At 33.6% G+C, this 22,864-nt stretch overlaps 1 protein-coding gene across 5 annotated transcripts in view; it reads right to left on the bottom strand.

The window, feature by feature from the left end:
- The window catches only part of EPHA5 (EPH receptor A5), a 326,273-nt gene that overhangs the window by 19,563 nt on the left and 283,846 nt on the right, over positions 1–22,864 (bottom strand). For 4 of the 5 annotated variants that reach the window (XM_024132021.1, XM_024132023.1, XM_024132022.1 and 1 more), the window contains 5 exons: positions 22,032–22,157; positions 21,132–21,317; positions 8,336–8,397; positions 6,299–6,508; positions 3,462–3,611 (listed from right to left, as the gene is read on the bottom strand). In XM_024132021.1, coding sequence (XP_023987789.1) covers positions 3,462–3,611; positions 6,299–6,508; positions 8,336–8,397; positions 21,132–21,317; positions 22,032–22,157 — 734 coding nt within the window. Of the gene's footprint in view, positions 1–3,461; positions 3,612–6,298; positions 6,509–8,335; positions 8,398–17,827; positions 17,840–21,131; positions 21,318–22,031; positions 22,158–22,864 lie in introns of all 5 variants that reach the window. The other variant, XM_055085948.1, reaches the window with a different exon arrangement.

Genomic DNA, 22,864 nt, shown 5'->3' with positions numbered 1-22,864 from the left:
GCCGCTCCGCGGCATGTGGGATCCTCCCGGACCAGGGCACGAACCCGTGTCCCTTGCATTGGCAGGCGGACGCGCAACCACTGCGCCACCAGGGAAGCCCATTTTAGTTTATTTTTATTATGTGTTGTTATGGCTTTTCTCTCTGATAACAGAGGCAATCCTAAATCAAAAAAAAAAAAAAACTACTGCAGCATTCTATCCCCCTGACACAGTGGAAGGTCTCCTCTGAGAGATTTAGATTATTCTGCATGTCTTGGTAATGTAACATTTTCATGGTGGCAAAGCCTTTTTAGAATCAGTATCTGGAATGTAGAGATGATGGGATACATCATTCAAAACTGACAAATCAGTACTTCTATTTTGCTTTCTGAGAATCTTTTTTCAAAAGAAATATTCAGTGATCATGATTTTCAAATACAGTAGATCTGTCATGTTTCTTAGATACAAATTTTGATGGAAATTGAGGCATACCAAACTTAATGCCATGTCTAGAAACTACATGCCACTAATGCTAGTAAACTTGCTGAGAAAATGCAAAGCATGTATTGGACCTTCTATTAAAGGCAGACATTTTATAAAGATCTTTTAACTGTATAACATTTTTCTGTAAACCTCATTTAGATTCTTGGAAAACACAGCCAAATCCAAAATATTAGTTTTTATTTTTATTATGTCCTAAAAATATTAGCACTTCCTTGTATTTTTCTAAATAGTTTGAAATAAAGTTATCTGAAAAAGTATCAAGGCTCTCAAATGGCTGAAATCAGGAAAAATATCTGTTCCCAATCCTTCACACCTCTTTGTTTCTATGTCCTTGTCCATATAACTTTATATTGTCCATTCACAATGAGCAGTGTGAGTGGACTGATCCTCTGATTATGGGATTGGACAATGGAATGTTGCAGGCTGGGCTTATTCTCACCCTTCAGCCATGGGGAAAATGAGCTCATATCTAGGCTAGCCTGCTGGTCTCTGAAAGAAGATGAGGGCCGTGTGGAGCAGAGCCAAGGTTTACCAGTATAAATCAGCCAATCCTCAGAAGCATGAGCAAGCACAGTCCAGATCAGTAGAAACACTTCTGAGCATTCACCTAGCATTATGTTCTACTTTGATCTATCATTTTATTTGTGACAGATACAGCTATATCAGGCATAATTTCCAATAATGTGAATAATAATCCTACACATATTATACATATAGCTGGGAAAGACTAATAATTCCTAGTGATGGAATCAGAATTCAAAATATCTCAAGTGAGAAGGAGTTATAAAAGTAGGCAAATAAGGGGTAAATGTTTTCCTTGAGTGAAGGGAGCAGGCTTGTAGGCATTACAGAATAAAATACTTTCACAAAAACTAAAGGAAAAAATGGCATTGAAATGAGCCTTGAGAGAAGTCAGAAGCCAAACCATACATCTCAAGTTAGCATTCGGCATTTATCTGGAGAGTAGCAAGTAGCAAACAGGTCTGGTCTTTGTCTAGGCTAGATTAATTCATAGTAATCATTATATATTGAATTGAATATTTTACATTCAATTAGAAGGTTGATCTAGGCTCACTGGTTGGAAATGAAAGGGAGGATGTAAACATTGATTCAATTCGAAACAGTGTAGTGGTTAGATATTAAAATTTTGGAGAACCAGGTTGAAATTTCTGGTATAACTTTTATTATTTTTGTGGCATTAAGAAAATCATTTAATCTCTTAAGTTTCACTTTATTAACAGCCAGACAGAAATAATATCTCTCTCATGGGTTGTTAAATATGTGACAAGAGTTCAATACTTTGGCCATAGTCCTGCCCCTAAAATCATAAAGTTGAAGACAATAGATACTACATTCTCTCAAATTTAGAGAAACAGAGGTCAACATCCCTTCACTAGGTCAAGCCAACAGGGCAAAAGAAAACTAGTTGTAGCAATTTTAGATGACTAAAAGAAAGGGAGACTCACTGCCTTGCGGTATGCTTGTTGAGAGACGGGAATCCATCAGCCTAATTTACTATTGCTATCCGAAAAGAATGCTCTGAAATATTTCTTGGGAAAGCCACAGGGTGACCCTGGCTTCTCATCTGGGGAAATCTGAAGAAGGCAGGATGGCTGGGGCAGCCTGCAGTAGTATCTAAAAGAGGGAAAACTGATAGAACGTCAAACAAGGATGTGCTTTCCTCAGGTGAAGCAGACATGTGTAAGGTACCATTAGAGACTGTGAAGTGGGGAGCAGGCGGCAAGCGCGAGGAACTCTGGGACATCTCAGTTGGAGTATATCCTCCTCTTTAAGGACCTTGCAGAGAGGAAAGCAAGAATCTGACAATTCTTCCTTCCCATTCTTGCTACTTAGGGTCAGGTTGGCCCTGCAGTTGTGGAAAACACTTTGAAATGGATATAGGATTGACTCTGATTTAGATTAGACTTGGATTTTTATATCTGAAAGTGAGTCAATTACTGGCATGGTACTGTTGATTCACCAAAATGCAGCCAGAGAGCTAAAGCACCTGTCTAATAATCCCTGAAGGCATAGGAGCAGGAGATTTTACAGAGCATGGATGAAAGAAATAATTGGAGAAAAAAAGAAATGTTTTAAATCAGCATGGTATTTAGTTAAGACTGTTCATTATACTGGTTTTTATATAAAGAAGTAATGAGCTATTAGTTGGTAAATCATTTAAAACCGAGTATGGCATATAGTAAGGGCTCAATAAAAGATAGCTTTTATAATTATTTGAAGAAAAAATATCAAATTTCAATGCAATCCAAAATAGAAAGGGTTATATTGAATAGTAACAATGGAAAATTACAAAGTCAAAAACCAAAGAGCCATGCAGTCAGGCATCATTCTGAACTTGAATAGAAGATTCTTTCATGGTTTCTTGAATTCCAGGATTCTATTATTCTAAGCCTGAATTATTTCTCCATGTGGGAAAAAAATCTGTTTTTTCCCAAATTAAATAGACAATATTTCTCTTCCTACATTTTTTTAATGTAAAGAAACAGATTATTTCTTTTTATTATCTAAGAGCATCCACTGTTAAATCAATATCATTCACCCATTTGGTTTGGAGTTTTAGCTCCCTTTATCAAGTGCATGTCATAAAAACTTGTCTGTCAGTATTCATTCTTTGATGGCTCTTTCTTCATTTTTGAAAATGATACTGACATAGAATGAGTGACACAGCACTACAGTACTGCTAGAACTGTCTGGCAAGCTTTTATATAACAGTAACTTGCTTTCCTTTGTACTAATTTTGAGCTTCTGCATAAAGGATTTTAATAACAACAAAACAGATCAGAGGTTAAGCAAAGAGTATTTCACTTTTTTAAGCAACTGTCATTTTCAGAAATACACACACACACACACACACACACACACACACACACACACACACACACACATATATATAGTCTCCCGACTCAGAGAACTAACTGTTTCAATTCAAACTTTAGGGGGAGTAGTTCCATACTTACATCTTGGTTGGTCATCTCCCAGTAGGGTCTCTCTCCATAAGACACAACCTCCCACATCACGATCCCATAGCTCCAGACATCACTGGCAGAGGTAAACTTTCGGAAAGCGATAGCTTCTGGGGCAGTCCATCTGATTGGAATTTTTCCTCCCTACAATTGAAAAAGAAGAAAAAAATTCCCACATACTTCAAATGTATCTAGGGATACTGTTTCCTCACTGAAAAGATCTAGAAAGAGATGTAGCATTTTTAAGTGAATCTGTTTGACAGCATACAGTCTCTTTTCACATATCTCAGCCCATAAGCACTTGTAGGCTGACTACTAATTGGCTGGCTGGAAGCTTTCTAGTTTAAATTCTGTTTGACTACTGGAACACATACAGAACCCACATCTCAATTACAGTATCAGGATCGCAGCTCTAAGTGGGGAAAGCAGGCAGTCAGGCAAATCAATAAGGTATACTTTCATGACTTTCTAACAGAAAGTAAAGGACTCAAATTCCCAGGGTTCTTTTTTCCTTTAATATAGGGACTGTAAATAGAAAGTCTTGATTGCTGAATGTAACCATGAGAAGTTTAAAAGTTAATAAGACAAGCATGAAAATCAGATATGTTAAAAACTTAGACTTTCTCCTGACACCGTGCAATTTCTTTTAGACTTGATTTCTCTTATTTCCCATTGTCATATTTTTGTGTGTGTTTGGTCAAATTGTTTTTGTTTTTGTTTTTGTTTTAACCTAAAAGGTAAGTATCTAAATGAGATTCAACCAAATTAAAAATTATTAAAATTAGATTATGGGGGAAAACTTACAACATTATCAAGTTTGGGGTTTTTACATGATAAAAACAATGATTTGGTAAGTTTTCTCCTAGTTTACAAGATAACACTTTTATATCCCTCCACTTTCAGGGTAAACTTTTTTCTCCTCATTTTTAAAAGAAGAAAAATCAATGCAACAAAACATTTCATCTATAAGCAAATATATTTTAAAAGAGAGAAAGAGAAGTGTGGGTTTTGAATATTTTCCTGTAAAAAGACTAATATATGCCTTCCTGTTTTGCAGGAAGAAAAAAAAATTAATTCACATACTAGAAAAAATAGGACTTAAACTTTCTTTATGAACCAAAGTTTCAGGATATATGAAGAAATAACAATTTCATGTAATGCTTAAAATTGTTCTGAGTTGATGTTAATTGGAATTACTGAAACTAAGTTTGAATTATTTGCTCCTTAGAAATATGGTAGCACCACATTGAGAAGACTTTCCTGAAACATAACTTTTGTTAATTAATTATTCATAGGCAAGATCACATTATTAGGCCTGGCTATGTGGCACTGGGATCATCTATAATTATTACAATTCCTCTTGAAATTGTAATTTCTCAATTACTTTTAACTTCAGCCTAGAAATTTTCTCCTGGTCCTCTGACCATCATATGGGACATCAATATTATCTGAAGTTCCCTTATTGGCTCATCTCTCAGTATATGGATTTTCCACGAAGTGTTGCCACACCCCATTTCCCAGGAGTAAGTCTTGAGGGTCTCAGGATCTCTGTCGCCTCTACCCCTCCCTCTCCACCAGCATGACACATTCACACAGACCTTGACAAATTTACTTTATGCATTTAACTGAGACACCAACCATTCATGCTGGGAATGGATTGTTCTATAACCTCAATCTTGCTTAGGCCAAGTTTACTAAGTGTAACTCTAATCCCAGGAGAATTCCTAATTGAGGTTTCATTTAACTCAAATAATGACAATAATAATTAGGTCTAGAAGGAAAGGGATATTCCACCAATTAATTTATTGATTTATTACGCTGACAATTTGAAGGCTTTGTTTGCTTAGATAAGTTACTCATGATCTTCAGCATAGTATAATCCTTAACTATCCATAAGTCACAATGCAACAATAAAAAAAAAACCTCCTTATAATCTATAGTTTATTGTTAGACTATGAGTAGAAGTAATTTTAAAACGTTGAATTAAACAAGAAAATGTGTAACATCTATCATAAGAATAAGAGATGACAAAAGTATTCTGTATTGAAACAAATGTTAGCCACTCTGTATAGTGAAAAAGATATAATGATAAATTCCTGTCTTCATAAGAAGTTTAAACATTGAGGATATCTTGATGCCCTTCAGAAGATTTAGAATTAAACAAATGTAGTTTATTAAAAGGGATTAAAACTCAAGAAGTGCAATACATAGACTGTCCAGAAAATTCTGTTGCATCAATTCCCACAGTTTTCCACAGAAAAAACTGTCAATTATACAACACCAATTCAGGAAGCAATTACTTTGCTGGAAAAGGGTGTTGATTTATGCTAATTATGACAATGTGAATTAGTGACCAATTTTCCATAGATGTGGGCTTAACAATTTACATAGTATAAAAGAAATTAGGCATTAAAATACCACCAGTAATGTTAATATATGTATATATAATATATTTTTTGCTTTTAATGCAGGAGTTTCTCTCTTTAACTTTTTCTTTTATGTTTAATACTCTATATGATTTTATGAGTTGTATCCACTATGAACTCAAACTTTTTATTTTCAGTATCTGCAAGGAAAAAATGAACTACTAAGACTCATAAAGTGAATACTTGGCTTATCTGAATTTAATATTTGAATTTTCTGATATCTAACAAGGAGAGTTATCTGGATTTCTTAAATCTACCTTCCCCTTTTTCTCTCTCTTTCTTCCTATATTGGAGGAATTTCTTTCTTTTTTCTTTTCTTTCTTTTTTTTTCTATTTCCTTTAAAATCTTTAAATATTAAATGTCTCTAGTCTAGTATTTCAGAAATTCATTCTGTTAGCTCTTACCCTAGTGGTGTAGGCTGCCTCAGGATCATCTTCCAGTACCCTGGAAAGCCCAAAGTCAGACACTTTGCACACAAGGTTACTATTTATTAAGATGTTTCTGGCAGCAAGGTCTCTATGCACGTAGCCCATGTCAGAAAGGTACTTCATTCCTGCAGCGATTCCTCTCAGCATACCAACAAGCTGGATCACAGTGAACTGCCCATCATTTTTCTGTAAAGATTATACAGAAATATTAGTCCTACAACCCCAATCACTAAGGGAAAATATGAAAGGATCTTCCTTCAATCCCCAAATTAATATATACTACTACCAAATTTATATGCAATTTCTATCTGAAGGAGAATGGAAAAAGTTAAGCAATAGATAGTTAACTTGATAATGCGTAACAGTCCTCTGCTCAGTCAAAGCAGATAAAGGCTTTGAAAGCCCTTGACCAAAATCTCCCTTATAATTGCTCTTTCCTGCATTGTAATCCTTTATTCTCAGTCATCAGAGGAGTGTTTTCATCACTTCAACCTAGTGCCTGCCTTGGGTTAACACTGCACATTTTTGAAGTGACTTAAAAGAAGCTGGCTGGATAGGCATATTGGGGTGAGGAAGAAGTGGCCAGAGGAAGTAAGGGAGAATCTGCAGTAGCAGATGTGGGAGGGAGGGACTGAACAATGACCAGGAGAATGTTAGAATTTCTTGGAAGCTTGCTGTCTTTGTCAAGGGCACTGGACTTGGTGCAGACACACAGAATAAGGCTCATCTGATGCTTATTTTGAAATAAAGGAATGATGTGACCTTAAGAGACTGAAGAACTTAAATATATGTATAAGAAATTTGGCAGCAGAAGCTGGTAGAGGCTGGAGATTGAAAGGGAAGTTTGCCTTGTCAGTGGACCCCTGTCATATTCAATGCACAGGCCCTTCTTATAATCATCATTAATGCCACTGTCCCATTACTTTTAATCAATAGCAATAGTTGCTATATTGAAAGTGAAAAGCTGCCAGACTACAGGTTTAATCAGGCCTGAAAACATGTTACATTGTCTAGCACATGCTATTTATTAATAAAATGAATTGCCAACGTTTAAAATTTGAAGACTTGCATATTTAAAAATACAATCTTTTCCTAAAATCCAGAAGATCTGACAACATTGGCTACTGTCTGTTATCACATAATGACTCTGCTGGTACAAGTAGTGACTGGCCCTCAGATGAGTTATGAGTCTATTTGACTCTTTCATTAATATAGATGATTTTCATGGACTTTTTAGACATTTTCCTTATTCTGCCTGATATTATATACTTTGAGAGCATTAAGTACTATTTTTATTCATTTTAAAAAAATTTTGTTGAAGTATAGTTGATTTACAATGTTGTGTTAGCTTCTGTTGTACGGCAAAGTGAATCAGTTACACATATACATATATTGACTTTTTTTTTAGATTCTTTTCCCATTTAGGCCATTACAAAGTATTGAGTAGAGTTCCCTGTGCTATACAGTAGGTCCTTATTAGTTATCTATTTTATACATAATAGTGTAGTGTGTATATGTCAAGCACAGTCTCCCAACTTATCCCCCCTCCCCCTATTTCCTCCCCTGGTAACCATAAGTTTGTTTTCTACATCTGTGACTCTATTTCTGTTTTGTGAATAAGTTCAATTGTACCATTTTTTTAGATTCCACATATAAGCGATATCATATCTTTGTCTTTCTCTGTCTGACTTACTTCAGAGAGAGTTAAGTATCTATAAAAGCTTCTCTTTTTCTCCTTTCCTTCCTTCCTTTCCAACTTCCTTCCTTCCTTCTTTTATTTTTTTTGGGGGGGAGCACAGTAACATACACTTAAATAAAACTGTAGAGACACGTAATTTGGATTTGTATACATTTTCTGAAGTGGATAACCAAAGTTAATTTTTGTAGTATAACTATCCTGACTCCAGATATTTCTATTTAAAATTTAGCTTTAAAATGGCTGGATTTCAACTTCAACATCATGGTCAATATATGAATAACATTTTGAATAGTTACATTTGTCTCATATCTTACCTTTAAAAATGTATCTAAAGAGCCATTTTCCATATACTCTGTCACTATCATCACTGGTTTACCTGAAAAGAACACAGTGGTATAAACTGTTGCTTTTAGATTTTGTACTCTTATCTAGGAAAAGTTTACCTGGAAGTTTTTATTGTTGTCCAAATTATATACATCCGTTAAAAAAAATAGTCCTCTTTGAGTAGCAAGTAAATTTATGACATGATGATATCTTAGTGTATACTAAATTGTGTCAATGAGAAGAAAGTATCACAAGAGTGATAAAGATTGACATTTAAGATTCAAAAACCCATAATTTTCAATACCAAAATCAATTTATGTAGAAAATGAGTTTAAGGATGAATTTTATTTTAATAGAGGTAATGATATAAAGTGCCAAATAATAATATCCAGCAAAGCACTGAAAACATATTCATCTTCCTCACAGTTCTAAATAAAAACTCCTGTCCAGTCTAACTACCCTGTTTATGATCCCTGGAATATATGTTGTATTTTCCAAACTTTATTTCTATGTTCTTATAATTCCTTTACTTATGGCTATCTCCCTTTTCCCTCTCTGCCACATACTTATTTATGATCTTTATCAACCCCAATTTTTTCATTATTCAAATCCCTGTTTTGATTCCTCTTGCTATCTGGAAACTTCTCTTGCAATCATCATTCTGATGGATGAGGTCCTCCTCTTTTCATGTCTGATATAAAACTGTAGCTAGACAGACTCTGGAGCTACTCTGCTTGGTTTTGTATCCCAGATCAATCACTTCCTATCAAGTGATCTTGGGCAAATCAGCTCTTATCTCTGTATCTCATTCTTCTCATCTGTAAAGTGGAGATATTAATGGCACCTGCCTCAAAGAGTTACTGTGAGTATCCACCAAGTCATATTGTTACCCAGGTCACTTAAAATAGTGCCTGTCACTTCGAATTTGCTATGTATTATTGTTTTGTAAACTCAATCAACTTTGTATCTGTGGGGTTTCATTGCTAGATGTAAGTCAACTAAGAGAATAGATCATATTTTATCCCTCATAAAATTATGGTATTTAGTGTGTAATATGTCTGTGATACAAGATGAAAAATATAAGATCAAAAATCTTTGCTGTATGAAAAAATATCCAAAACATGGTTGTTAGTTTTATCACTCCATGCTAACCTCACTATATTTTAAAACATGCCCCTTTACTCTTTGATAAAAGTATACTACATACAATTTTAGTGTTAATTTAAACTATTTTTAGGTAAGTAAAAAAAGACCTTATGATAGTAAAATTCTATCTTGTATATCTATTAATTAACTTTTTATATTATAAAGGGAAACAGGGCCTATTCAGTTATGAAATGCACTGTAATTAAATTAATGGCATTCTCCAGAAGGGTATCTGTATTATACTTGAGAAGTGATTCATTCAGGTCATAGAATTAGAACTTTTATATTTATTCATACAACATTAGTCTGAAATGTAAACAGAGATATAGAAAGTTAGACAATTGCATGAAAAAGAAATAACTAGAAAGAAAAAGGAGTTTTCATTCCAAAATCACTTAAAACTCACTATTTAGTATAATAAGGTAGGTCAGTCTAATTTCTCACTCAGACAATTATCTTCTTTTAAAATACTTTAGAAGCATTATTCTCTGAATGAAATGTGACAAGTAATGCTAAAAAGGCAGATGCATTTTTCCTCCTCTTTAAAGTTTGTAAAAGTTATTTTAAAAGTTTGTCTAAAAAAATTCATTTGTCATATATTTGTACTATGCCTATGTTAGGTAAAACATCTCATGTGTAGAGAATATACACTGGAGATGTCATTTGATTTGAATTTGGAAGATTGAAAGGGTCACTGGTATAATAAAATGTGACAGATATTCCAGGAAGAAGAGGCAGCATGGGCCAAGGTATCTTGTCATGAAAGAGTTCATCAAGTTCAAACGTGGCATGCTTTGTAATTCAGGAAGTGACAGGAGATGAGTTGGGGAATGTTGATTTTTAAAACTGACTGGAAATACAATACCTTAGTTAGAAAAAAAAGAATGGCTCATTGTATTTGTAAATGGCCAAGACAACATAACAGAAAAAAAGATTATAACTGCTTTTTCTCCTTAGCATGGCTGTAACCTAAGTTCATGAATTGAGATATGCTTCCAATTTAACTTCATTTTAATGATGCCACACCCATTTTAATGGTCCTCAGACAAACTCAAAATAGACAAAATTCTGCTTTAGGCCCTTTTGGTCCCATTCTTACATCCTAGAGCCTACTTCCAGCTTTTATTAATGTTGAAGCCCCTTTTCCTTCAAAAGTCCAGAATTAATATGCTTCCCCAAGGGCGACAGCCAAAATATTTGATAACTGCTTTGGCACAGGGACCTACATGTCTGAAGTTCAACCAACCATAATGCTGGAATATCAGAACGTCCTGGTGTACCAGACATCACCTCTTCATCTGCCTGATTTCAGGAATTCAGAAGTACCCAGAGATGAAGCTGAGTAGGCATATAAAAGGGACATGTGGGTAAACCTGGCTTCAGCTTTTTATCAAATAACATCGGAGTATTTCAATAAATTTACAGCTAATAGAGCCAAAAAGGTATGTATTTGCTGAACACCAGCCCTGATCAGATTAGGAAAAGGTCTACATTTTCTAGAATCAACCTGTGTTTCTAGGAATATGTCCTGTGTAGATCTGACTCTCACTTATAGAAATCCATTGAGGGAGTTGTCATAGTTTAATTGGAATTGGAAGAACTGAATTCCAGCAGATATCCAAAGAATATAGTCTTAGCTTTCCCTCATTGGTACCTCTCAGCTCCTACCACATGAGCAGATGCCTTGTCCATCAAAGTGAAGGCCTAATCAATGTCTACAATTATCTACTCTACCCCAAGCCTTTTATGATTACAGCACTTCTCCTATATTACTACTTCAAAACATTCAGTTTCCTTCTACTCTCTTTTACTAGAGAATAGAAAACTTTTTCTCAGTTTCTTTCTTTCTCTCTGTCTATCCTCTAATTTTTAGACCCTCTTCTTACAGCTATGGGTTAGTGGTAAATATTTACTACTGCTCACCCAAGGTCTCCTGAGCAGGAGTTGGATAAAATCCCTATGTAAAAATACATCTTTCTTGGGTAAATTTGCTCCTTAAATTCAACCCAGATTCACTGAGCTTGGACAAAACAATTCATACTCTAAAGAGAATGACTGATTAGAAGCTTTATTGATATTGAATAATATATATTTGGAAAGAAAAAGTAATTATTTTTTAGGGAGATAGGCACCTGGTATTCCTCCTATAAGATTTTTTTTTTTTGGATTCATCACTTAGTTTTAAAAGTCAGATTCATTATTTATGACAGTGTAGGTTTTGAAAAATATGATAGGGACCTAAAACACCTCTTATATTTCAGAAAATGGGGGAAAAGCAATTAAAATGCATGTTTGCAAACAAGCATGATCTTCTTTTGTTGACAAGAATAAGACAATTCAGGACTCATTTGATTATTTCTCATGCTTGAGCCATTTTAATGATAATTATATTTAGTTTGGCATATGTTTTATCTCAGTTCCTGTTAGCCTGCAAAAATGACATAGCATTAATTAATGTGGCTTTACTCTAACCATTGTAAATTCAATAAAATGGTATAAATCATTTTCCATTATCCCGCTTGAAGTACAGACAAAGAGTAAATCTGCCAATAATTTTGAAAGCATATTATCAAAAATCAATATAAAAAGAGCTCATAAAGCATGTCAAAACATGATTTTAATCACAGAGTAGAGTTTTTACATTACTTCATAATATTTACTGAGAACCCAGTTCAGGCAGAGTCTAAGTAGTAATAGAAACACATTATTTGTGGAATTCACCAACCTCATATTTCATCATTTGGTATTGATAATCATAAAAGAACTACAGTTTATTGATATACTGAGTGCCCACTTACAAGGCATGATGTTATTTTTAATTGTCATCAAAATTCTATAACAGTGATATTACAAAAGACTCTTTTCAGAGAAAGAAAAGTGAGGGTTAAAAAGATTCAATATATTACCTGAGTTGATTAGCGCAAGTCATATAAGAAACAAAGCTGGGCATCAAATTTATGTCCACCTGACTATAAAAGTTGTTTTCCTTCCCTCCATACTAAGATGCCCATAATTTCCAAATATTTATTTTAAATTTTAAATTTAACTTTAAAATCTCACAAATATTTAATCTTTTGTGATAATATAAGTTTGATAATCATGACTATGCCATACCAAACTGTTCATGCATTAATGGCAGATCTGGTAGGAATTCAGTTGCTTTCAATAAATAATATATTCTTACGTATGATCATTACTTATATATGCTCCAAGCATTCTGAAGTGTTCGATAGTGAAGTGGATAGGTCTTGGATTCCACTTATACGAATTATCTAAAGTAGTCAAACCCACAGAAACAGAAAGTAGAATGTTTGCTGCCAATGGCTGGGGGAGGGGGAAAGAAGGAATTACTGTTCAATAGGTATAAAGTTATCGTTATGCAAGACAAAAAGTTTCTAGAGATCAGCCGTACAACATTGTGCTTACAATTAAAAAATCTGTACTGTGTAATCTACACCTAAAAATTTAATAGGGTAGATATCATGATATGTGGGTTTTTCTTACCACAGTAAAACAAAACTGCATTTGCTTCCTTAGTAAGTGATTTTTTTTGGTGCTAATGTCCAACAAAATCCAAGAGAGACGAGAACACGCCACTTCTGGTAAAGCAGCCTTTTTTCACAAGCTTTCTCAAAGTTAGGTGAGACAAACTTTGGGGAGTGTTGATTTAGTCCTTGCTTTTCAGAGCATGGCCCTTGACAAGTGGCATAGCTATCACCTGAGAGCTTGTTAGAAATGCAAAATCTCAGTGCCCAATCCAATCTATTAAAACAGATTCTGCATTTTAGCAATATCCTCAGAGGCACGTTGTATTTTGAGAAACACTGAACTAGGCCACATCACAAGAGTTGCAACTAAATCTGGGCTTATTATTTTATTTGCATTGGTACTACCTGCTTTTCTGAAACCACGAGTGCATCAAAAAACATGTGGTACCACTTAAGGGTATAAGGGAGCATTTGATTAAGAAACGTCATAATTCACTGGAAAACAACGGTCACTGGTTTCTCTTACAAACATTTTACAAGATTTGTAAATAATTAAAAGTAAGCCTGTGCTTATACTTATATATCTATAGTTTTATTTCACTATGCCTTTCTATTTGGGTTGTATTCCATTTAGTACATTAACACTTGTAGCTGTTTGAAATTACTTTTATTTTTACTTCAAGGGAAGCTTGGAATAAGAAATATCATAATTCAATTATTAATGGTTAATGGTCACCCAGAAAATGGGACCCTGTGCTTGTAGTAGGAATAGATAATGCTTATCAAGCAGGGGAATGTGAAGGGAGGACGAAGTATGGGGCAACCAGAACTTAGAAAGGTACTCAGATATTTTAATTCCATTATGACCCTTATTTATTGGTTAACACTTTAAGGAAAACCACTTTTAAAATTATGTAATTTTAATTTTAGGAAAGACTATAAAATCAAAAGCCTCTATACCTTCCCTGAAACGGAAACACCAAATGTTTCTATTAAATAGAAATTCCAAATTTTCCATAATATCCTCTTTTATTTCAGATTGTTTATATTGATATAGACTTTCTCATTAGCTGCTCATTTCTCAAATTAAAAATAAATTAGAATTGCTCTGACATTAGCAAAGGTGGATAATTACTTGTGGAGTCAGAAATGATCGACTTTACAGAGGAGCTAAGGAATCTAAGAATTAACAATGTGACAGCTTTGTTTTATTAGTAATGAAAATGACTTTAAAAACACAAGGTTTAATTTACTAATAATCAATCTTTGAGCCAGTAAATCTCTGTTTCTATAGATATATATCTTTCAGGTGAGTAGAATTTAGATTTTATCAGAAAAAGCCCTTGTAAATATCTAATAAATATCTTATGTTTATTTATTATACCACTCTCTATGCCCTAATAATGAAAAACAAGTATCAAATTAATGAGCTGGCTTCCATTTCTACTGCAGTGTTAAATTTGTTTATTTCCATCTTGGTTTATTACTGATAATGGCTCATAGAATTGTTTCCTTTTGTGAAAGGGAAGATATAAAATTCAAGCATATTCATACTGCAAACATTTTCATTTATACTTCTCAGAATCCAGTCTTATACACAACATCTGCAATTGGGTGCTTATAAGCCTCTCAAAAGTAATGTGTCCAAAACAGAACTACTGATTACCAACCAGAGTCGTGCTCCTCTTGGAATTTTCCCCATAACTGACAAATCCTTTCTTCAAGGTACTCAGGACGAATAATTTATAATTATCATTGACTCTTCTCTTTTTCTCACATTCCACATCTAATCCACAAGAAGACTTACTGTGACTGCCTTCAAAATATCTATAGAATTCAACTACTACTCACCATCTTGTTAGATTACTACCCTGATCTAACCCATAATGAGGTGTGAATAATGACAGTAGTCTCCTCTCCTCAATGTCTCCCCATTTCAACATAGGCTTCTACCATCTTTATTCAACACAGCATCCTGACTGATCCTGTTAATGTAGAAATAAGATTCTATCACATCTTGGATCCAAGGCTCAGATTAAGAGGCAGTCCTCGCAGGGACCAAAGTGTTCACATACCATCTATTCTCCTATTAAATCTTCAAGTTAAGCTCTTACCAGATTCCTCTCATTCATTCAATTGAAGCAACACTGGCTTTGTTTTTTCTTGAACATTCTATGCAAGTTCCATTCGAGTCTTGCAGGTTCTTCTTTCTACAACACACTGCCTGCCCCCAGATATCTGTAAGGCTCACAACTTCACTTATTCAAGCCTTATCAGAGAGGTCTCTCTCTAAATAAAATAGAAACCACCAACCCTCAATAGAAACAGTCCATAATCTCCTAACTTAGCTTTGCTTTTTTCATTTAATATATTATAAATGTATTTGTTCAATTAGTTTGTCTCCTCTACCCAAAGGTAAGCTCCATAAAGGCAGGAAATCAGTCTGTTTAATTTCTGCTGTATCCCACTGATTAATAGGAATAGACACATATTAGGTGATCAATTAATACCTTTTGAATAAATAAATGTTTCTTGTCAAGTGTATACCAAATAATAAAAATGAGGTTAGTAATGTACACTGTAAGAGCTTGGGTTTTGGAGTCATGCAGAACTGCTTCTAAATCTGGTATTATCCTATGCTAGTTTTACGATATTGGATAAGGTATTTAACCTCCTTAAGGTTAATTTTTCCCATCTGTAAAATGAGAACAAATAATAGTGTCTACAGGATAGCATTACTGTGCAGATTAAAGGAGATAATATATAAAGAACATTAACTTAGCACATACTTAAGTATAACGTTAATTATTAGTAGTAGCTATAACTGTTATATTTATATGCAAGATCCTGTGAAAAGATCTTCGTGCAATTTTCTTCATATGGATTTTAATTATTTTTCCTAAAACACCCATGGTTTGATAGAACAAAGTTGTTTAAATTAAAATATAAATTGTATATCACTAACTCATTTTAACTGTTTAGATAACTGTAATTTAGTCATTGATTCATTTACTATCATTCATGTCTTTTAAAAAAGTTTTGAAATTCCCTGATGTGTCTGGCCCTGTGACAGATACTAGGGGTGCTGTAAACATATATCAATTTCAAGAAGTTCATTGTGTAGTAAGGACAGAACATGTAGAGAGATAACTATGATACAATGGACAATATGACAAAGTGCAGAGAAATGCAGCTAGAATTTGTAAGATTGTCTCTGGCTGAGAATTCATTCATTCAACATATACATGAAATGCTACACGTGCTGAGCACAGATCTAGGAACACACAGGTGAGCAAAATAAAACAAATGTAGAACTGGGATGCTTTCCTTTACGCAGCTATTCAACATTATTGAGTGGCCTACTCTATGCCAGGCAGACACTGAGGCTGGAAGGAAAAATGAAGAGAAATGACACTGATCTCATGGAGAAGGTCACATTTGAATTAAACTTGAAGGTCAAGTAGAACTGAGGAAAGTGGAGAGGACATGCTAGGGCGGAATGAAGTATCTCCAAGGGCAGAACAAGAAGTAGGTAGAGTTTTCTGCAAAGGAAATAGTATAATATGGAGATATGGCCAAATTATATCAAGTTCAGTATCAAAGTATATGTATTTTGCTTGATTTGTTTGCTCCTGGTGATGAAGCAAGAGAGGAAATAGATTTAGTAAAATGCATGGAATGGACTAATGTCCATGGGAAAATACCAAAATGGAAAGACTAGTCTGAAGATTGTTGGAATAGCCCTGGATAATATATAATAAGGGCCTGTAAAATAAAATGGACTTTTACAGGATAGAATGAAATACTATATTTGAAAGATAATTACAAATTTATATGTCAGAATTATCTGACAATTTAAATAATCAATTGCCATTGAATGTGTTATTTCCTCAGACATGGAAAGAAAAACAGGGAGATATTTCTTTAATTTTTCTCTAATATTTTGTTTAAATTTATTAATTTTACAGGAGAACTAAGTTTATTTGTATATGATCCTAGATTAAGAAATATAAGTATGAATATTTCAATAGAAATATACATATTTCAATAGAAATATTATATAACTATAAATATTTCAATAGAAATATTTATATTTATATAACTACATTGTATAAACTATATTATATAATTATATTATATAAATATTTATATAACTATAAATATTTCAATAGAAATATTCCTTTGGTCAATTTTGATAATATTTCCATGGGTGGAAAAAATAAATCTTAAAGAGCTAAGGCTGCTGCAATGGAAAAATTATAATTTTCCACCACTAAATTTTATTCCTGAATCTATTTGAATAGTAAAAGCTGGCTCTATGTATGTTACATTAAAGCATCATGCATTGCGGATGAGTCAATTAAGCCAGGACCTGTGGGTTTCTTACGTGCTTTGTCATAAGTCTCTCTAGAATATATATTTATTTATGATGCCTCCTGTTTAACAACAAATCACAGAAGGAATTTGAATGATGCCCCATATTTCTGGCACGTAAGGCAATGATAGAGGAAAGAGGAAGGTTCATGATGGCACCACTCAGAGGAGTGCTACTTCAGACTCCCCACCTCAACTTCAATCAAAACAATCACAAGATTTAGTTGCACTTATGTCTCATTATCTGTGTGCTGCACGTTGAGAATAACTGCTGAATAAATTAGCATCAGATCAGAGAACATGAAATTAAGGACACAAATAAAGTGAGTTGCAACATGATAAATTAAAAACAAGTTGAAGACTTCCTAAGTTGAACATCAAGAGCTACATTTATTAAGGGGAAATACAGTTTCAATTCAAAGAGAAAAAAAAATAAGACAAAGAAGTATTTTAAATATGTACATTTTGCTTTACCTGTATGTGTAACTTCACTGCAGCAACATCAAACAGAATATTTGATTAGAGATTGGAAATTTAAAGTCTGTGTTTTCAACCACAGCCCTGTGTTTTAGACTAGACTTTATAGAATTTAAATATGATCATTTGCTGGTAATGGCATTTGCTTCTTAAAATAAAGGTCTCAAGTGCATATAAAATGGTATATGACAAATTTAGTTGTTTTACTATGAGAAGTTTAATTGTCTTATATTGCTCAGTCAGGACCCATTCACATAAAACAAATTCTGTAATAAATTAGAGATCTATAAAAGTAGGTGACTATTGGCTCTAATAATTTTGGGATCTTGTCTCCTAATATCTGATGATATTTGATGAATTCACCTAAACAGATTAAAATAAATACCACTATAACTACCTGCAATTTTGTTCACACACACAAATATATCTTAATTTAATCTGCATAAAATTTTTATAAGGTAGGTATGATTTTTTTCTTTTTCTGTGACATTGAGGCTCAGAGTGCTTAACTAAAGTGACCATAGATTGGTTTTAGGTTTAAATGTAATGGGTTTACATAAATATTTAGGACATCATCTGTTTCTTCAAGGAGCAGACTTTTTTAGCTAGGGAGCTAAAAATATATGCAGAGGAGACAAAATTAAATGAAAAATTTGAATAAGAGTTTTGGACAAAGGAAGGAACGTTACTGACAGTTGCAAAAATCCTTATATAGGTACAGTGTTCGAAAGAAGGAGTGATTATGTCAGGGCTAAGTGATGAGGAATTATTTCATGGAGGTGATAGAATTTGAATAAGATTTTGAAGGAATTGAAAAGGTAGTTAAGTTTCAGAGAAAGAGGCAATGTAGGCAGAGTAACATATCAATTAAAATGGATTAGGAATGACATGGATATAGAGGAGTTCAGAGCACAGGAAGAGAAATAAATGGAAAAATAATAACCATGTGTTTATTAATTACCTACTGTGTCATGCCCATTTCAACTTTACCTATATTAATTCATGTAACCTCCACAACATCACTGAGGCATTCTTACCCCATGTCATTAGTGAGTAAACTAAGGCTCTGAATGCATAACCAGCTTGTGCAAAGTCACATAGTAGTTTATGGCAGAAGCAAAATGAAAATTGGTGGCTAGAGCCATAGCCCATGTTCTTGACCATTATGCAGTACTGTTTTCCATGATCATAATAGTGATCTGGCACTCTTCTACACATTACAGTTTAACTCATTACAGGACGGATTGGCTGTCTACATATAGGCAGTAGTTTTACATATACCCTGGGTAAGAGGAACTCATGGTCCTAGTTTATTTGAGGAAGTGAAACTTAGCAGTCATATTACGGATAAAAAGAAGACATGAAATATATCAAATATTTTGCACCCTATTATTACTATGATTATCATTAAGAAGTATGTTTTATATTAGATAATACCTTTCCTGCATAGGAAATAATTTTACTCAATCACTGTTAATTCTTATTCCCATAGTATCTAGCCCAGCACATGCTATCACTAATGTCCATTCAAAGTCCTTCCCCTCAGATAGAGTATAGTCCTGTTCAAATTCTGATTTCATTTTATTGTACCTGTGACCATCTCCCTCACATCATATTCTTGCTTAAAATATTCCTCCCCATTCATCATAGGGCATGATTTTGTAAAATATTTTAATTTATTTTATTCCTTCAAAAAAATATATATTTTCTTTGTCTCTCACCTGGGTCATGTCCCTGCCTCTTACCTATTTTTAGGCATGTACTCAACTGAGGGGAAAGAAACACATCTAAGTTTTTTTTTGTTGTTTTTTTTTTTTAATAGATCTTTATTGGAGTATAATTGCTTCATAGTACTGTGTTGGTTTCTGTTGTACAACAAAGTGAATCAGCCATATACATACATACGTGCAGAGGACCTAAATAGACATTTGACCAAAGAAGACGTACAGATGGCGCAGAGGTACATGAAAAGTAACACATCCAAGTTTGAAGAAACCCACATGGCTGCAGATAATTTTATTCCTATGTTATATTCCCCTATGGGCATTCTTACTGCAGATGTGTATCTCTTTGAGACATGGAGAAAAACAATCTCCCAGCAATACAGGCTGATTCAAAAGTTCTGCCAATCATCAACATGATAATTTTAGCTAAGGTATTTTTCTTCTGTGTTCTCATCTGTGACCTACTGTGAATGAATCATGATTTGGGAATTAACTGGTTAAAAACCAGTAAATTTTTTGGTTGTTGTTTCTTTTCTTCCTCTTTATTGTGAAAAAGTTTTTATTGTTGTTGTTTTTGTTTTGTTTTCCATATTTAAAAGCTAAATGGCATAAATGGATATCCAATAAATTTAAATTACTTCATAGGTTGAGAACATTTATTGAACATACATTGCTGCTATGCATATTTGGCATATATAACTTAAAACTTGATTAACAGCAAATGGAAGTTGAACCAGTGCTTGAAAAAAGTCTAAAGCGTGTTCCTTGCCAAACGTTTCAGACGATTTTACAAAGTGGTATGAAGTGTATGAGGTATAAAGGAAGGAAAAAGGATACATAGGAATGGCAAAGAAAAAATGTGTTAAAAGAAAATAAAGGCCTCAGTTATGTGTCACATAAATACTTTATTGAGTGACTGAAGAATTATTTGAAATCCTTATATTGGGAAGCTCAACACATAACCACATTTACAAAACACTAACAAGAATCTGAGAGATGTGAAATTCCAGATACATCTGAGTAAAAACAGGATTTGCTTTAACAAAATAATTAGTCTCAAGGAACTTCCCCAGTCTTCTGAGGCAATTGCTTTCCTTAGAACTATTAAAATACCTCAATGAAAAAAATCAATAAAAGAAATACATCTGGCTATAAAAAAACCACTTAAAAGGTGGTAGGCATCTATGGTTACAGTAATCCTATTAAATGTTAAACTTCAATGCCTCAATCAAAACTTTGAAGTTAATATTTCATTAGGATAAAAAGTGAAAGAGCCAAGAGGAAAAAAAATTGATACTTTTACTGCTACTTTTATCTGGATACATTTTCTCTGGTGCTGAATTCATAGTAAGTGAGTTAACACAAATATTTCAAATAATAAATAGAAATTCGGGTTCACTGAAGATCAGCTTTGACAAGAATCTACTAAAATATAGGACAAATACTATTAATATTAGGGAAATTGTTAATCACATTATGGCCAGTTTTCTTTCTATCCTGAAATTAATAATAATCTAATAGAAGAAATTCAGATATTTATGATCACACACACATGCATAATTTGCCATTGTACTTACTTTTGGTCACAACACCTTCTAAGTGAATGATGTTAGGATGGTCAAACTGCCCCATGATACTTGCTTCACCCAGGAAATCTCTGCGTTGCTTTTCAGTATAGCCTACTTTAAGGGTTTTAATTGCCACCGGTAATTCTCTTTTTCCTGGAAGTTTCAAACGTCCACTACAAACTTCACCAAATTCACCTTGTGATAAAGATGTAGAAAACACAGAAACTCATTACAATTCCCTACTCTAACAGTAGTCTAAAGTTCTCTTAGAATAGTAATGTTTAGATAAAACAGAGTTGAAGGGGAATCCAACTTCCTTATCTATGTCAAAAGAAATTAATGGTGCATTGGGAAAAATCATTTACAGGTGATCGTAAGACACATTGGGGGCTATTAGTTTCATCTCTCTCACCTACAGAAACCTTAATGGAAACATTAGAAACTAAAAGCAACTGACTGAAAATCACTTCCTTTTCCTTGCTTTCTACTCTAGCAGTGACACTAATGAGAAAAGAAAAAAAAAAGGGCCATAGCCGGACAAAATGGAAACAGTCTTAAGGAAGAGATGATTCATAAGTAGAATAATTGAGTGCTTGAATTTTGTAAATACTTTTGGGTATTAAAAATTATATATATTATACATGAAATATAATAAACAGTAGATGGTGAAAAACACTATGTTTGAATATACATTTTTGCTGGTTTGTTTTTTTTCATAAACCAAACATTTGCTGGTTTAAGTATGAGCTAGGCAGAAGGTAATATTAAAATATGATCAATTATATACCACCTTGAAAGCAAGTCAGTTACAAAAGATTAAAAACATTCTGAGTTAGATCAGGACATTGATATATTACATTTTATAATATAAACACAAGTTAAAAGTCAGAGTTAAACACACCGTCTTACCCGCTCCAATAACTCTTTCAATGGTGATGCATGAAGCTTCTATCTCCTTGGCAAATTCATGGACAGCTTGATTGGGATCCTCATAGGTGTGTGGATCAATATAAGTTCTTACTCCTGGCAGTTTAACTGTAAAAATAAATGGGCATTACAATCGAAGTGCTTGTGATGGATGAGTGAAATTATAAACGTTATTAATGTACAACTATGGCTTAAATCCCCAATTCCTAGAAGTGACAGAGCTGCAAGGACAGACCCTCTCATGAATTATAGGAGTCATTTGTACAGCTATCTCATTTTTATAATTTTAGAAATCTGGATTGTTGGCATGCACAAGAAGAAGTGCATATGTGACGACGTATTTGAATAAGGACCTCTTTCAACACTAATGTTCAGGAGTCAGTCTCTGAGGCAAACTCAGACAACTTTTGTTTACTAAACTGGACAATGAAATGCTACTGGTTTCTTATGCTTTCCTTAAAATCTCATCACAGATAATTAGTTTAGGTTTTACAAAAATAATTTAAAATAACTTTTCTGGTGCTTTGGTCCTATAAGGCTGACAAAGAAGTCAAGAAGAAAAGAGAAATTCACTCTACTGTTGCTGCAGGGCATTATGCAAGTCTCTTATGCTCTATGAGCCTCAGTTTCATCACATTTTAAAGGCTACCGATATTACCCTCACAGTATTTTTTGATGATAAATAACATTAAATAAGATAGGACTGTGAAAATGGACTCAAAAATGCTTTGCAGCATGAATTATGGCTTTCATGATTTTGACTTTCATGGTCACGGCAGAGTGACAAAAACAAAAAAAAAACCTTTTTGTCATTT

This window comes from Physeter macrocephalus, chromosome 7 (genome assembly GCF_002837175.3).
Source record: "Physeter macrocephalus isolate SW-GA chromosome 7, ASM283717v5, whole genome shotgun sequence".
Classification (NCBI taxonomy): domain Eukaryota; kingdom Metazoa; phylum Chordata; class Mammalia; order Artiodactyla; family Physeteridae; genus Physeter; species Physeter macrocephalus.
Note: the sequence above shows the minus strand (reverse complement) of the source record. Positions and strands in the feature narration are given on the sequence as shown.